General features: G+C 43.8%; 1 protein-coding gene across 1 annotated transcript in view; it reads left to right on the top strand.

The window, feature by feature from the left end:
• The window catches only part of HGF (hepatocyte growth factor), a 564,049-nt gene that overhangs the window by 531,867 nt on the left and 13,242 nt on the right, over positions 1 to 18,940 (top strand). The window contains exons 16-17 of the mRNA XM_078674176.1: positions 184 to 290; positions 17,891 to 18,036. Of these exons, the coding sequence (XP_078530302.1) occupies positions 184 to 290; positions 17,891 to 18,036 (253 nt within the window). The remainder of the gene's footprint in view (positions 1 to 183; positions 291 to 17,890; positions 18,037 to 18,940) is intronic.

Below are 18,940 nucleotides of genomic sequence, written 5' to 3'. Positions count from 1 at the left end.
GAAGCCACAGAGCAAAATATGTTCTACCATGCTACAATTTAAAATGTAATTCACTTTTTAGACTTGTGATGGTTGTTTTGTGTTTTTGGTATTTGATGGATCTAATACTTTGAAGTGTTATGTGCAGTTACACTTGTGATGAACTATGAGCAACATCCATTTTTATTTATTTCAATTTAACAGGCCAGCAATACTGAGTAACTTTGTAAACTATATCAAACTACCATATTATGGATGCACTATTCCTGAGAAGACAGCTTGTACTATCTATGGATGGGGACACACCGGAAGTAAGAGAACAATTTATTTTCAAATGATAATGCATGTTCAGAATAGAAATATATCTGTTCGAGTAAAATTTTTGACTCTGTGAATGAGTACCAGTGGATACATACAATAATCAAGGTACATAGTAATGGTTATCAATGAACTTACTTGAAATAATATAGTATTAATAAATAAAGTATTTAGGCAATACTCAAATTACTGTGCCGATCTAATCAAATTTGCCAGAAACTCAAAACAGATTTTGCTGATATTTCCCATATGGAGTTTACTTGAGAACACTGATAAACGACCTTCGGGTTACCCCATATGGCATAATATGATACAAGCATCCACAACACCCCTCCCACTCGCGTTACTCAACGTCATGAAACTCATGTTCGAAACTCATTCTCCATCCCTCTCCCCTCAAACCTTTCAGCTACTGTAGCTAACAACTTCAAACACAGGCTGATTAAACAACACACCAAAACACTTATTGCTGATATCTATAAAAATGTCTCCAAAGGAGAACGGATCTCATCTTCTACACTACGATTGTATGACGTTACAACGAATTCCGTTGCAACGCATGCCTTTACCACGCATGCGGTACAACGGAATTCGTTTTCCACGCATAACCTTTACCTCAAATATTCCTTTACCACGCATACATTTACAAAGTTTTTCATTGTAAATTTATGCATGGTGAGGGCATACTCTTGTTAAAGGTTATTACTCTTCCCTTACATGCCCCTAGCCTCCACCCCTGCCCTTAACCCTTAATATATATATATATTTTTTTACTAAAATGCCCCTTACCTTTTAACTCGCCTTCTCTCCATCTTCTTTGGTTACGTCGGTTGTACGTCGTTAAGAGGAAGCGGAAGTTACTTTCCATTTCCTCTCTAACGACGTTGATTTTGCATCAGCTTCGGCTCTTCAGGTTAGTTTTGTTTTTGGGGGGAGGCCCCCCAGCCCCCCTTTTTATTCCAACGCTTTATTTTATTTTTTTATGAGGGAGACCCCCCAAATCCCCTTTTTTGTTCTTTTCATTTACCACACATGCCTTTACTACGTATTTCGTAGTAAAGGTATGCGTGGTAAAGCCTCTCGTTGTAACCACGCATGCGTTGTAATGCATGCGTGGTAAAGGATTTAGTGGAAATGGACACGTTGTAGTGGCCGTTTCCCCTACAATACATGACCTGCAAAATCGAATACAATCTTAACAATCTGCCTTCATATAACCCAAACCTCCAGCATTCCATATAGCTGCAAATTGACAATTTCTAACTCCCTTACATTCACAGGCAATTCCATTACAACTATCTACAGAAATAAAACAGTCGTGATACAAGCCAGTGATGCCAACCTACATTCCTTTTAATTCATATTCCCTACACTTGGGAACACTATCCTTCATTCACACAAATCACTCTCTCTGAGTCAACCTCCCCCACGGGATATAAAACAATGAGAAAAGCTCTCGAGTCACACTACAAACTCTAACTCTACCACCTACTCCATCACACATAATGCCCTCGCCTCCTACCTTACTGACCCGGGTACCTCTAACTCACTGGACCACACTACTTCTCCTTGTTTGCATTCTAAAGAATATTCAGCCAGGCCCAACAAATTTACCAGTCCAGCTCAGTGCAACAACACTGCTCCCACTCCCCAACCCAACAATCCTCAGACTAACTCCCCCATCCAACCCACTCTGAAAACCTCTTCCTCGCAGGCTTTTCAGGATGGTGACATAGTAGCACATGCACTCGACTCTCCCAACCTGCCATCAACACTCACCTACATGTTGACGTCAGCAATACAATGCTGCACACACTACTTGTCCACTATACATATCACTAACAGCATAGTAACAAGTGACATCTCCAATCGCACTCGTAATGACACACATTCTCTGACTTTGGATTGCCTCATACTTGACAATCTGCATCTAAATATCCCCACTCCTACCTCAATGAACCAAGTGTCCATGATTAATCCGAATGAGTGAGTAACTCTCATGGAAAGCCAACTAGAGGACGTAATACAGGGTATGAACAAAAACCCAATCAACCTCAATATGAATCCTGAGTCTTCTCAACTCCCACACCTCCCCTTACTTGCATCACCAAGCTCAGAGGTAAAAAAGAACGGGTGCCATGATGTCTACGAGTGATACAATGAATCTAGCCAAATCATATAACCTGTCACCAACAGAGACAACAACGCCACCTCTACGATACAGGTTGTCACTGGATTTGGGAGAGACCCCATCCCTCCAAGAATGGCCAGGTTACCAGCACACCACATCAATATCTCTTTGGCATTCCCTCTCAGAAACACAGTGACAGCAGTAATACCAACTGCATGCTCATTAACTACATATCTCCAACTAATCACCCAACAGAACTGGTGGAAGCCATCCTGAACCACAACATTGATACATGGCTTATTGAATCTTCCTACCAAATCATTGATACATTAGTCCACCCTGAGTTTCCAATAATCAAGAAAGACAGAAAAGACTGCTGCGGTGGTGGCATTTCCATTGTTCACATGAACAGCATCTCCATGGCTGAACAGGCAACTACATTACATTTGAATATCTCAACACCACCATTATGATGAAAGACAGGAAAACAATGAATTGTCAACTCATTATTTCATTTGGCGAACTCCTATCGGAGCTGATGACACACTACTCACTCTCACACACCAATAACATAATCCTAGGTGACCTCAACCTTCATTGTAACAATGAGAACAATACTCTTATCCAATCCTCAATAAACCTTTCACTCCGTGACCGTCCTGACTCGCTCAGAAGCGGTCGCTCCCCTTGCTCCCTGCTCACGTGGTATCGTAGCGCTTGACTGCTCATTGCTGCCTTTACCACTTGTACTCGCATTGACTAAATTGTATTGACTGCCTGATTGTTTAAAAATAGCGATTGCTCGCATTGTCTGATATTGCATTGAATGCCTGAATAATTATCGTAGCGCTTCATCGCATAGCCCACATTGCGCTTATATCTTTTGTTGCCTGTGTGATCTAATAGCGCTTTATTTGGAAGTCTGTAATAGCGCTATATTTGGAAGACTGTACCCGATTGAGCCGGTGCCTCTGCCCACATCCTGTTTCGCTTTTGTTTTACTGCCATTTTGTTGTTGTGCCTCCCAGCCAGGCTCTCCACCCCGCTCCCGCCTCCCAGCTGCCCCTCCCTCGCTCCGCCCCCCCACTATCCACTTATGTCAGAACAGCTGACGCGCAGCGTTCATACGCAGCGAACGTGCCCCATGCGTGCCGAAGGTGCGCCAAAGGTAAGCCCGTCTACGCCCATCCACGCCTGGACCGCGCCCAGCGCCAAACCCCCTGGCCCCCGCAAAATCCACTCCACCCGCTTAAAGTACGACGTCGCAACCCTCTTATCACTTAACCCCGGCCGACTCCCAGACTGCTACCAAGCTGCCCCAGGACACACCCATGGACCCTTCACCTGCCACTCCTGCAAGTTCGACTGCATCAGGACCCACACCAAATCCACAAACTCCAAACAGAACTCCGAAACTAACCACCTGAAGTGCATCCTGCTCAACACCCGCTCGGTCCACAGACACGCCATTGAACTTTGGAACCTACTCGACACCACAATGCCCGACGTCGCCTTTCTTACAGAAACCTGGATGAACTCCTCATCAACGTCCGACATCGCCATAGCCATGCCGGACGGCTACAAATCATCCGAAAGGACCGCATCAACCAAACAGGAGGAGGCATCGCCATCGTCCATAAGAACACCATCCGCATCACAACCAGTTCCGACGATAACCTCGCAGCCGCCGAACACCTTCACTTCCAGATCCACACCGACCCCAAGACCACACTCAGAGGCACCCTCATCTACAGACCACCAGGACCCCGCACTCAATTCAGCGAAGACATCACTGACTTCATCAGCCCACACGCCCTCCCCTCCGAGGACTACATTCTCCTAGGGGACCTCAACTTCCACCTGGAAAAGAACAACGACAGCAACACCACCACCCTTCTGGACAACCTCGCCAATCTCGGACTCAAACAACTTGTTGACACCCCCACCCACGATGCCGGGCACACGCTCAACCCAATCTTCACCTCCAGCAAACACATCTCCTTCAATCACACCTCAACTCTCCATTGGACGGACCACAACTGCGTTCACTTCAACTACAAAAAGACTACGACCCACAACCACCCACAACCAATTCCCCGCAGAAACTGGAACAACATTACCTCCGACCAGCTCTTCACATCGCTCCACCATAACCCTCCTGCCAAATCATCGGACCCAAACCAAGCAGCCACCAACCTCACACAATCGATCACCCACAGCGCTGACGAATTAGCACCCTTGAAAAACCATCAAATCAAGCAAGGTAACAAAAAAGCCCCCTGGTTCAATGATGACCTTGAGAAATACAAGAAGATCTGTCGCACCCTCGAGAAAGCCTGGCGAAAAAACCCTACCACCGACAACCTGGCCACCTTCAAGAACGCCACCCGCAAACACCACCAGTTGATCAGATCCACCAAGAAATCAGCATTCAAGGATCGACTCGACAACAACGCCCACAACAGCAAGGAACTATTCAACATCGTCAAAGAGTTTACCAACCCCACCGCCGGCACCAACGACATCACTCCCTCCCAAGTCCTCTGCGACTCATTAGCCTCGTTCTTCCACAACAAAATCGCTGACATACATAACAGCTTTGGAGACCAGTCCACCCCACCCACCTCCGAACTTAAACCCCCCTCCAACAACCTTTGCGCCTGGAACCCAATCACCACTGAAGACACCATCCGCCTGATGAACTCCATCCACTCAGGATCGCCAACCGACCCATGTCCCCACCACATTTTCAACAAAGCAGACTCCATTATCGCACCCCATCTCCGAAACATCATCAACTGCTCCCTCAACTCTGCTACCTTCCCGGAAAGCTGGAAACATGCCGAACTCAGTGCCATCCTGAAGAAACCCACAGCAGACCCCACTGAACTTAAGAACTACCGCCCCATTTCGCTCCTCCCATTCCCTGCCAAAGTCATTGAGAAAGCCGTCAACAGTCAGCTCGCCGCCTTCCTCGAATCCAACAAATCCCTCGACCCTTCACAGTCCGGCTTCCGAGCCAAACACAGCACCGAGACCGCCCTCATCACAGCAACAGACGACATTCGAACTCTACTGGACAACGGAGAAACAACTGCCCTCATCCTACTTGACCTCTTCGCAGCCTTCGACACAGTCTGTCATAGCACCCTTATACAACGCCTCAGCAATGTCGGAATACAAGGAAAAGCACTGGACTGGATCATCTCGTTCCTCGCCGGAAGAACCCAGAGAGTCCGCCTCCCCCCTTTTAGATCAGAGGCCACCGAAGTCATCTGCGGCGTACCACAAGGATCATCACTCAGTCCCACCCTCTTCAACGTATACATGAGTCCCCTCGCATCCATCGCGCGCCAACACAACCTCAACATCATCTCCTACGCAGACGACACCCAGCTGATCCTCTCCCTCACCAAAGACCCAAACACCGTCAAAACCAACCTACACGAAGGGATGAGAGAAGTAGCCGAGTGGATGAAGAACAGCCGTTTAAAACTGAACTCGGACAAAACGGAAGTCCTCATCTTAGGATCATCCCCCTCCGCCTGGGACGACTCATGGTGGCCACCGGCCCTGGGTACCGCACCCATACCAATGGACAATGCACGTAACCTGGGCTTCATCCTGGACTCCTCCCTCTCGATGACCAGACAAGTCAACGCCGTCTCATCATCATGCTTCAACATCCTACGTATGCTCAAAAAAATCTTCTGTTGTATCCCCACCGAAACAAGAAAGACGGTCACCCATGCACTGGTTACAAGCCGACTGGACTACGGAAACACCCTTTACGCCGGAACCACAGCCAGACTACAGAAAAAACTCCAACGCATCCAAAACGCATCAGCCAGACTCATGCTAGACATCCCCCCGCCAAGCTCACATTTCCGGTCACCTGAAAGACCTCCACTGGCTCCCCGTCAACAAGAGAATAACGTTCCGTCTCCTCACCCACGCACACAAAGCCCTCTACAACCTAGGACCCGAATACCTCAACACGCGCCTATCCTTTTACACCCCCACCCGCCAACTACGATCGTCCAATCAAGCCCTCGCCGCAATTCCACGCATCCAAAGATCCACCATGGGGGGAAGATCCTTCTCCTACTTAGCGGCCAAGACCTGGAATTCTCTCCCCACCCACCTCTGCCTTACACAGAACCACCTCTCCTTCAGAAAACAACTAACAACTTGGATATTCGATAAGTAAAGTACCCCCCCTCCCTCAAGCGCCTTGAGACCCTCTGGGTGAGTAGTGCGCTATACAAATTTTTAACTTGAACTTGAACTCAGTGCTAACATTATCCATCCTCTCTGTTGAGTGGTCGGATCACTACATGATTCTGTTCTACATCAACCAACTGAAAACACAGCCAAAGCATATACAGAAAACCCTTCAATGGGAAAGAAACATAAGGCAAAATCCCCTACCTGTTCACGAAGAAAGAATGGTGTCACTACTCCCTCTCAACAATGTAACTTACAACCCACTACAACTCAATGATGACAGCCGTCTTAGTCCAAGTAGTACCTCTGAAACTAAAAAGAGTTGAAACACCCACGTGAGATCCCGGTTTAACAAAGAGCTCAACATTGAAAGAAGGCAACTGCAGAAAGACTTTGGCAGATAAGTCCATCCACAGCCCACCATGTCCTTTTCGCTAGAGTTTTCTCCGATAAACACCTTCTCAGGTTTTCTAATTTACTGACCGCCAGGAGCCTTAGGTCACTTAATCTCTAATCTCGTTGACCTAGCTGCCAATTTAGCGCTTACCTCTGCCAACTTTACTGTGCTGGGCGACCTAAATATACACCTAGACAACTCTCTTGATCTCTCAGTCAACAATCTTCGGCTGAGCCTTCAAGCGATTGACCTGGTACAAAAAGGGTTTTCCCCGACACATAACAAAGGCCACCTCTTAGATCATGTGTTTAGTAACATCGAAACCCTGCCCACTGAAACGCCCATGCCCCTTCCCTGGACAGACCATTACTTAATACCTTTGACTTGGGCAACTGTGAGAACCCCATCTGCCCAAGAACCTAAAAAACAGTGGGGCAGAAAGTGGTCCAAACTTTCCTCTAATCAATGGGAAATTGTTCTTGCTGACCTAAAACCCACGAAGGTACCTAATCCCAATATGGCCAGCAGTAATTTTAATAACTGGATTCAAAACTCCCTTGATTTAGTTCTTCCTAAGGAATCTATTCACTGCATAAAGAGGCAAAAAGTAGCCCCATGGTTCACATCCAAATTGAGGGACTTAAAACAATCTTGTCGCAGGCTCGAGAGGAATTGGAGACAAGATCTCTCTCATAGTAGGAAGGTAGAATATAGGATAGCAATCAGGCTCTACAAAACCGAAATCAAGGCAGCACAAGCTCTCTTCTATGAAACAAAAATTAATACAGCTGCAAACTCTCCAAAGGAAATCTTTCAGATAGCGAAATCATTGATCACTCCTCCTCAAGAATCAGTACCTTTAGAAGGAGCACTCGCACGTTGTAACAACTTAGCAACCTTCTTTTACCAGAAGATTCAAACCATTTATGCCTCTTTTGCCCCCAATAATTCTGAGCTGGATGCAGCTGCAATAGTTAGCCCTAGCTCCCCGTCTACCCGCATGCTGAAACAATTCATTCTCCTAGACACTGCTTCTCTGGATAAAATAGTCTCCAAAGTCACTTCAGGTTCCCCCAGGGATCCAGCATCTCCACAATATCTTACTTCGGTTATTGATGTGATCCGTCCAGCTATCCTCGACGTCCTTAACACCTCGATTACATCGGGCATAGTTCGCACATCATGGAAATGTGCAATGGTCAGGGCTCTTTTAAAGAAACCCAATTTGGACCAATGCAATCTATCCAACTATCGCCCTATCTCCCTCCTGCCCTGGATGAGCAAATTGGTTGAGAAGCATATCAATAACATCCTAGTTGAGTACCTAGAGTCCAACAACCTGCTGTGTACTTCTCAGACGGGCTTCCGCCCCCAACATGGGACCGAGACAGCCCTGCTGGCAGTGACAGAGGAAACGAGGAGTTTGTTGGACCAGGGAGGGAAGACAGCTATTATTTTGTTAGATCTCAGCACTGCGTTCGATACGGTTAACCATGCCATTTTAGCCCATCGACTTAGTGGCATGGGAGTTTCGGGCGCAGCACTGACATGGCTTTTCTCCTTTCTTGACCAGCGTTTCTTTCAGGTCTTTGAGGGAGAGGTTGTTTCCACCAAGCTGCCACTCAGCTGTGGGGTTCCTCAGGGCTCTGCCCTGAGCCCAACACTTTTTAATGTCTACATGAGACCTCTTGGCATTAAAATTATCACCAATGCAGACGACACTCAGCTTGTGGTCTCACTAAATCAAGCTGAGGGGTCCTCTAGCACTCTGGGTCCCTGCCTAGAGGCAGTAGCCAGGTGGATGGAACTTTCCTGCCTCAGACTAAATGGGGAAAAAAAAGAAATGATGTTGCTAGGCAATTCATCGCCCAACATTCTTGCCCCCCTATGGCCAATCTGTCTGGGACCTCCCCCTCCCCCTAAGACACAGATAAAGAGCCTGGGAATTTGGCTGGACAGTTCCCTTGATTTCACTTTTCAGGCCACCAAAACCTCATCTACCTGTTATGGTTTGATGAGAATGCTCCGGAAGATTCTCCTCTTACTCCCATTCCAGGCGAGGAGAATCATGGTCCAGGCCTTGATACTCTCTCGCCTGGACTATGGTAACGCTCTCTATCTGGGAGCCCCCCTGGCTGCAATTAACAAGCTTCAGGTAACCCAGAACTGTGCAGCTTGACTGCTTTACCAAATTCCACGCTGGCAGTCTGCCAATCCCGCCCTGAGGAAATTCCATTGGCTTCCTATTGCAGCCAGGACACAGTTCAAGGCCATGTGTCTGACCCAGAAAGCTATACGGAGGACCGGTCCAGCCATAATGTATCCTCTAGTCACCCCCTATCTCCCCCACAGAACTTTGCGGTCCAGCTCATTACACCTGGCCACCTCCAATAAGATAAACAAGGCCCGCTGGGGTGGCCATTTGTTCTCATTCAATGCTGCAAAGATCTGGAACTCCCTTCCCCTTACCCTCAGAGAGAATTACAATTTGTTGGCATTTAGAAAGCTCTTAAAATCTCCCTTGTTTGGATCCATCAGCTAGCACCTTGTTCTGTTGTTTCTCTGATTCTAGTCACAAGCGCTGCAAGGCCTCAGGGTAGTTTATGAGCTGTATAAATATAATTTTCATTTCATTTCATTTCACCTTGACCAGCTCAGATGGGAACCCAGGAAATATAAAAACACATCATCAAAGGAAAAGCTGCATTCTTCTTAAACTCACTAGACAATACCAAAAACCACCTTAAAGAGCTTTTAAACATCATCAAACAACAAATGTCCGAGCCATCCAAAAAACAGCCTCAGATCTCCAAAGAAGGTGTGACAAATTTGCTAATTTTTTCAATGAGAAAATTACTAAGATTGAGCTCTCCCTCGATGGCCACACCCAGACAGCCAATAGAAACCCACCTCTGAGAATGGAGGGAATCAACTCCTCAGTCACCCAAACAATGGTATCTGTGCCGGACATCACCAGGTGAAACCCTATTCCAAGGGTCCCACACAACTCCCAATGAACTCTCGGAGGCATGCATTTCTGAAATGATTGCTATGTCTAAAGCCTCCTCCCACCCCACATACCTCCTTTGCGCCCACCAGATGAAAAATCTCAATCATGCCCTAATCCCTCTCTGGACTAAGATAATAAACAGCTCCCTGAAGACCGGAGTAAGTCAGACTGTCTCAAACTTGATCAGGTCACACCACTGCTACACCACTGCTACAAACAAATGTGTGCAGACCCGAATGACCTCAACAACTTCTGACCTGTCTCCAACCTTCCCTTCATAGCCAAAGGTCTTGAGAGATGTATTCTCTTAGAACTCAACCAACGCATTGACAGCAACAATCTCCTCGACCCTCATCAATTGGGCTTCAGAAAAGGATGGAGCATTGAAATAGCTATTCTGAATATAATAGATGACCTACACAAATCCCTGGATGCAGACAGATGTTGGATAGACCTATTGGTGGCCTTCAACATGGTCGACTACAAACTTGTTTGAACTCCCTTCTAGATGGGGTAGTCCTACCAGGGTTCACAGAATTTATACAAAACCTCTCTCAACATATAAAAATAAATAATTCAACTTCATATATAGTTGCCATAACCCTATGTGCCCCCCAAGGCTCAGTACTCTCTCTTACACTTTTCAATATCTACGTGGAGCCCGTCACCGTCTAACTCAAATAATAAAAATATCTCCTTCCACCTCTATGCTGACGACACCCAGCTGCACCTGGAAATATCCTCACTATAGGACGTACACTGGCTAAATGCCACCCTCAGAGAAGTCCAACACTGGTCATCTCACAGCCACTTGAAACTCAACCAAGATAAGACAGGAATCCTTCTCATTTCCAACAATGGACTGACTTTAAACAGATCGAAGAATGGCTAAATACCATTGACGCTCTAAACTGCAATCTAACCCTGGCTGACTCAGCCAAATCTCTGGTAATCACACTTGAGCCATGATTGAAAACGAGATAATATATAAAGAATATTGCGAAGAGTGCCTTCTATAACCTAACATTCCTGAACATAATCAAACTCTTCCTTACTCTGAATGATCTTAAATCTGCCATGCAAGCTCTGGTTCTGTCTGGACTGGACTATGGGAATGCTATCATCGCAGGCACTGCAAAATCCCACTTAGCACCCCTAAGAACCACTCTAAATTCATCCACTAGGATGGTCAACAGAATCAAAAAATACTATCACATCTCCCCCTCCCTGAAAGTTTTAAAGTGGCTCCAGATTGCAGCTCATTACACCTTCAGAACTGCATGTCTCACTGGTAAACCAACCTACCTTGCGTTCAAACTCAAAGGGCAGGTCAGAGGCACCAACACACTGCCTCTCATTATGCTGACATATCCCTTTTTAGAGCCAGGACACCCTTATTGGATATCAGTAAGATGAATACATGTAGTAGTAATAATAATATTAATAGCAAGAAGAAGTGCAATGGTAATCAATAATAAAACCAGTAAACTATGGCATATAATTATTCTTTTACTCAGACTTTAGAAGCAGGTTTATATACTTTAAGTCACAATCCAACTGGAATATTTGGAGTATTTCCATCTGGAGTTGCTAAATTACTGACAAATCCAATATTGAGTTTTGAGTTTTTAAAACTTTTTGTCCCAAAACTCCGAAAGACACACTAACATGTGTTTGTCAGTTTGATTGAAATATTGTGTTTATGATGTGAATCATATTTTTTTCTGAATTGTAAGTAACCAGCTCCTGCAGAAAGCATAAGCACAAGACTCCTAATTCACTTCTGGAATCTACTTGCTTATATACTAATTCTATGTGCTCTATGAAGTTTGGTGGAAGACCAAAGTATCATTCCCTCTGACAGTGTAAGTGTACCATAAAAACGTCTTTTCAAGCCCGCTCAGTGTTTGGTATTTAGAGCAAGAGAATTGAAAATTTGATACCATTGACCTCTATGTATATTTGGAGCGGAAGGCTAATTATTATGAACAGGTTCTTTATGTTCAAAGTTGATACTTTGCTGTCCCTAAGGAAAACTAACATACAACTGTTAAAAGCTATAATCTAGAAGAGCACATTTCAAAAACCTCAAATGATTCAAATGCCACTATTCTTGATTGTCTCCTATAATTACGAAAACATTGAATTCAACAGTTTCATAAATTGCCATCCACCCTCCCTAACTATCAATGTAAATGCTATGGTGTACTAAGCAATAGGTTGCTAAAAATTCAAATTGTGAGACCGCACCATATTGGCCCTAATTAAAGTTTTTGGAGTGTGGTTTCAGTCTCTTTATTTGGCACCAAACCTTACTGATGGGAGTGATGTAACACATCACTAATTAATTGATTGATTAGAGGGTTTGGGGCAGTATTATATCAAGTATCCTGGGTGTCAACGAGTGTTTGTTCCCGCTTTGCACGCCCCGGGGCACATTGGTATTACAGAAGGGGTTGCAGATGCTTGTTCATCCCTTTCTGTAATACTTAAAGCGCGAGTGTTACTATCAGGGGGTGTTCCCTCATTTGCTAAGGGGCTTGTCCTATGCAAGTAAGGAAATTCCTTCACCTCTGCACCCTCGCCATATTACAGCCGCGGTTTAGGTGGCGCACTTTAATGCTCCCCTCTGAGACCAGCCCGTTGGGGGTCCTGTGACTGTACTCGCCTGCAAGGGGATCTTTAATCCCCTTCAAAAGTGCAGGTGGGTTGCCTCCTGCAAAGTGAAAACATGAAACAGCTTCAACATTACATTCATCGTAATAGGGTGCATTTTTCACTGTTTGTGCCCGGCACACCTTTTAAAAGGTGCGCTCGGCGCAAATATTGAAAATGCATATTACGACCCTGTACAGCTCTCAGTAACTAAACTAGTGTCCATGCACAAGACAAAAAAATCTGCTGGTAATGTTGAAGTGAGAATAGCTGATTCCTTTATGGAGGGCTACACATTGTTTTGTGTGAGATTAAAATCCTGAGCAACTGGTACCATGAAGAAACATTGTAATCTTGATGGTGAACCCATTAATAGGAAAAACATTTAATACCACCTGTGTGGTGGAAAAACAGTGTTGACAGAAAAGTAAGATGTAATTTCCTGTAAAGATACTGGGAACTAAGGGCAATAATTGCCTGGCATTTAATGCTAATATTCTTAAATTGATTCCTTTTAGTAACTATTAACCAATGGGGTCTTTATAGGGTGAGCAGAGATGCTCTGATTGTATAGGCCAAGTAAGAAAGAGAGCATCCATTTTCTGTATGACATGGAGTCTAATAATCAGTACTGAGGAAGGCCCAAACCAAGGAAGTTTTCATATTCTAGACATTAGGAAATCATGGCAATCTGCAGAGTCTAGGAACAGCAGAATGTTGACAGGGTTTTGATGAAAGAAAACTAATAAACATGACTGTGTTCTCTTTAGGCCAAAAACCATGCTGCATCAAAAAAATAAAGCCCATGGTTCCGGCTGTCTCAAATGAAACAAGTAGAGAATCAACCGTTTTTGCCACAATGCCTCTGTCCAAGCTGATAGAGAAATGCTAAATACCAGATCCTCAATTTTGGCTGAGTTAGGCTTCTGTTTGTTGGAAGCAACCCAACTGGCATCAGAGTCCAAGCAGGGCTGAAAGTCACTTGCATCACTTACATCCAAAAAAGAGTTACAGGGTGATTCAGCATTTGATGGAATGGACACTCCCTTGAAAAGGCTCATTTGCCAACATACTCCTCTAACAGCCTGACAGAGTACTGGACTTTAAAGGTTAGTCATTCGACTGTACACTCAATTTAAAGTAGCATAGTGAGAAGTATGGCTTTTTTTTAATGTCTATCATTGCCTGGTAAAATGTGATGGAGAGTGTCAGTAAAAATAAAAAAAATATCTCCACACCATGAGTAAAAACTCTCATGGTTTGTGGCACATTTTTCCAAAACTTTGGAAGTTTCTTTTTGAAAAAAGTTAAATTATGTAAATGGAAGAGGGAAGAGGGATGATCATCCTGTTAGACAGAGCTGTCCTTCAAACTTTAAAAATATTGACAGGAACCGCAGTGACGGTAGTTCCTGCCAACGTTAAGAGAAGTCCACGGTGCTGGAAGAAATCTGTAGATTTGGAGGGGGGCAAGTGTCCATAAGGCCAATGGAGTGATATTCTCCATTACCAAGGCAGACACATCGTCCATCAAACTCCAATCAGGCTGTTTGTTTTTACAAGCAATAGTTAAACATAACCATTTGGCGACTTTGTGATCCTGTGGAAAGCACTAGTATAGACCAACTTACATGTTCTGATTGGAATAAACAGACAGGTTATCCAGGCATCTCTATAACCCTTTCACCACAAGTGCAGACAAAATAAATCCACACTGTTATTATGAGACACTTTATTGTAAGATAAAATGTATGCACAATGAATTAAAGAAAATAATTGCAGAAATCAGTGAGATAATCTGCACAGAGGGGAAATATTAGGTAAATAGGCAGCACATTACAAGGTTCTTGCTATAATGATGGATTACATATTTTGGTAGAATCAACACACATTTGCACCAGTACTACATAGCTTCTTCCAGTTTCCTGGTCTGTTGGCAACTACTGACTAATTTATATCTCCATGGTAAAATATGTTATGTTACAAACAGCACAGGTAGCCTGGAGTGACTATGTTATGAAATAACCATATCTCTCATATGCTGTTGATGTACCAATTTTTCTCATAGGGAGGCTGGAGAACAGCCATTGTATACTCTTTAATGGCACACCAACAACCAGCTCAAACTGAATGCCCAAAAAACGATGCTCCCTTATATCTCCCCACCTAAAATTTCCAATGACATCCTGGAATGGATCAACTCGATCACAAAACTTAACTGCACACCGACCATAGTGGATTCTGCTAAATTCCTCTGTATAACCTTGGACAGCAACCTGAATATGCATGAACACATCAACTCGACGGCCAAAACTGCCAGGTTCCACATGAGCTACTTGAGAAAACTAAAACCCTTCCTTGAAACTGCAGACCTAAACACTGCAGTTCAGGCGTTAGTTATCTCCAGAATTGAATACGGCTGCTCTACACTATCTGGCCTCCCACGGCCCCTCTAAAAGCTTGCCTCAACGCAGCAGCTAGACTCTTATCTGGCTCAATTTATTTTTACCAGATTTCACCACATCTGAAGGCCTTGAACTGGCTTCCCCTTGAAGCCAGAATCCATCTCAAGCTGCCCTGTTTCACACACAAAGCCCTGTACACGAACTCAACAGCATATCTCCTCCAGAAAATCATGGTATATGGGGTACTCAGAAACTCCTGGTCTGCCAGAGACCATGTGCTCCAGCCACCCCGCTTCCGCAAGGAAAAAACATATAACCGAGCATTCTCTGGGGCTGCACCAAGAATCTGGAACTCGCTACCATCCTCCATCAGAAGAGTACCTTCTCTGTCAATCTTCAAAAAGGAAGCGAAAACCTTCCTAATGAGCAAATTCTTCCAATAACTCTCCTTGTCGCGCATATCGCCTTTTGTCATGGCTTTTGTTTCTGTGCATAATTTCCCGTACTGATTGGCGTTTTCTGTGTACCAATTCTCACTGCTGGTTCTCTCTGCCTTTTTACAATCATATCTCCCCTCTTATACAATTGCTGGTTTTCTCATTATGGTACTGTACTGATTATTGTATATAACTGGCTTTGTCCTAATGTAGTCAATTCCCTTTCCTCCATCCTTGTGTTTTGCATGTGCCTAACCTGTAGGTAATGTGTTATCACTGTAAAGCGCTCTGATAACCTAACGGGTCACATTTGCGCTCTATAAAACCTCAAATACATAAATATACTATCTAAGCTGCTTATTTTGGGAAACTAAACCTTGTGATTGTGATTAATGGTGAGCAAAATAGCCTGTGAATGTTCTTGCATGTTCATGTAAAAACATAAAGTCAGCATACTTGCTCTTACACAACATGTAGTCAATGAATACATACATTTATGAACTAGAACCACATTTTTAAAAGACCTTATAGATCAACTGTACAATTGAGCAAAGAGATTATATATTGGGGCCATAAAAGACACATAACATGAAATATATCACAGAAGCAGTTCAAAGTCATCTACATTGGAATTTATTCAGAGGCCACATGTTCCGATATGGGTAGGTCGTGGTGCCATATAAAGTATGTAGGGATAAGGGAGGACTCATGAGACACTCCAGAAGACAGTGGTCTAAAAGATGAGTGCAAGAATGTGAAAAGATACTGTTCAGAATGCTCCTGTGAAAAAATAAATTGGGCTTTGAACTTTTTTTCTTCCGTGAGAAACATGTGAATTAGTATTGAGTTGTTCATAGTGTCAAAAGCTGGCAACATATCCAGAAGGAATAGGACAATGAAAATGCCTCCAGTGATTACTTCTGCAGTGAGTGCTGTCCTTGACCTATGGGATGATAAAAAACAGACTGAAGTTTTAAGGATGTTGGAGCTCTCTAGACAACAAGAAAGCCTTGTAGTCACAGGTTTCTATAAAAGCTAGTGAAAGAAGATTATTGGGCCAACAGTTCTTTTTTATTTAGAAGACCAGCATTTTTAAGCATTCAAAATTTTATTTTCTGTATAAAGGAAGAGGGGCTGGAAGCTTTTAGCAACAGAAAAGAACACATCGCCAATTACCTGTTCTACATTCTAATGATCAACATGACATGGATTGATTTTAAAACTCAACTTCTACTACAATAGACTTCTGGGAGCTTTAAAATGTTTCATGAATTAACAGACAAAACTCCATGTGATGTCTCAATCACAACCTCCACAGCCTCCCAAAATCTATACAAAACCCTGGGCAACACTTAACTGGATTCAGTATAAAGTTTCAGGAACTCTTTTGCCTTGAAGCTCTCTAATTCTCCCAAAGTATGTCCTACTCTCCTCTTTACTGCCTCACCATGGCAACAGTTTGATTTCCTCACTCCCCCTCAAGTGTATGAGGCTCTCCTGCAAATCATGATCCCTAGCAGATCCCTTCCCAATTAAAACCTTATACCAGCTCAATCACAGCTCTGACTAATGCCTTTCTATGAAATGGTATCAAAGATTACCAGCTTAAGGAAGGTGTGGAAAGTCCCCTTTTAAAAAAGGTGAGTTCAATTCTAGCTTCTCAATAAACTGCTTCCACATGTGGGGAAAGTTCTAAACCATTGGCAGAACAACCATGCAGCCTCATAGAGATGAACAGCATTCTGAACTATGGCCGACTTGGTTTCAGACCAGGTTGTGGAAATGAGCTAATTTTCATTCTGATTTGATAAAAGCTGAAGATGTCGACAGTGCTAGTGTGTTGGTATTATATGACCTATCAGCTAGGCTTGACATTGTGGACCTTGTCATACTTCTTGAGAGAATTACAGATATTGGCTTTTCAGGATAGGTTCTGTACTGGTTTAATGAATCAATCATTTGTAAAGCGCACTACATACCCACAAGGGTCTCAAGGCGCTTAGGACTTTTCTTGGCAGCTACCTCTCCGACCCACTGAAGAGTCCTACAGTGCTCTTCCCTATCACCCTATCATTTCAATGTTTATGGACAACTACTAGACTCTTGGATCGACTCTTAAGGGTTACAATTTTAAATCTATCTATCGCAATAACGAAATGACCCCAACAATTCAATATAAAAACAAAGATGCTGTTCCCTTTGCATACCATGCTAAATAATGCAGTCCAGGAAAAAAAGAGTATGGTATTGAATTTGGATGTGCATACATATACATTTAAATCTTTTTGGATAATATGGAATAATGTATGATGTTCTTTACATTCTGCTTCAGCAAATAACTATGATGGCCTGCTCCGAGAGGCACACTTGCAGATAGTAGGGACTGAGAAGTGTAATGAAGACCTTAAAGGGAAGATTACTGTGAATGAATCCGAAATATGTGCAAAGAGTATAAATGCCAATACTGGACCATGTGAGGTAAATATAGCATTTATTAATGTGTACTTTTCCTCTACATTTTATTTGAAAGTTTATTACTTCTGTTTGAGCCAAAAACTAAAACAAAACATCCATGTAAAAGGAAATTTTTAAAAAAATGTTTTCAAATAATGGCACACTTTGCCCAATTGTTCATGTTGGTGTGAAATAGTTGCACAGCTGTTAATGTTTGCTGTCCACAGTGGCGTGGCTATCACAAGGACCCATGTAGACATGTCTGTACTGAGCTCCTGCTATCACAGGGTCTCCCTCAGGCCTAAATCCATGTATATTGCCCAAACACATTTCAATAATTACTTCACTTAAGCAATGAAGGAAGGGGCTCCAAGTGATAGTTGAAATCAAGATTTGATTGGGGAAATTTGCATGGTATCCACAAAAAATTATGAAGACCACCACCCCATTCAGATTAGGAACTCCAAGAAGTCCACCTGAAAAAAGCGAAGCCTTGAACTGACACTACCCCATGGCAGACCTACTGTGAGTACATCCAACCCAAAGAGGTGAGCACCCTGGGCCTGCCTGCCAGGACTGTAAGAGCGAGGATCTCCCATCTGGAGGTTGGACTGAAGGTGGAGGCCGTGGGTATGCGATTGGCCTAGAAATGTTGTGGCATGACAGAGGAGTCTGAACACCAGAGAATGGAAGTCGACCTGCTCCATCCTTGAACCCACACCAGCCTGCTTAAAAGGTGATTAATAAGTGTGGAACTTAGATAGCAGCGGGGCCATAACAACAGGAGAAGAACCCTATAATAACACAAGGAAGGAATACAAAATAGGCTATTGGGGGGAATCAGTGTGTACATGTTCACTCAACCAATGTCTAAAAATAATACAACATAAAAATGCACAACAAATGGACAATATGAAGTGAGTAGGAC

This window comes from Lissotriton helveticus, chromosome 1_1 (genome assembly GCF_964261635.1).
Source record: "Lissotriton helveticus chromosome 1_1, aLisHel1.1, whole genome shotgun sequence".
In the NCBI taxonomy this organism is placed as follows: Eukaryota; Metazoa; Chordata; class Amphibia; order Caudata; family Salamandridae; genus Lissotriton; species Lissotriton helveticus.
Note: the sequence above shows the minus strand (reverse complement) of the source record. Positions and strands in the feature narration are given on the sequence as shown.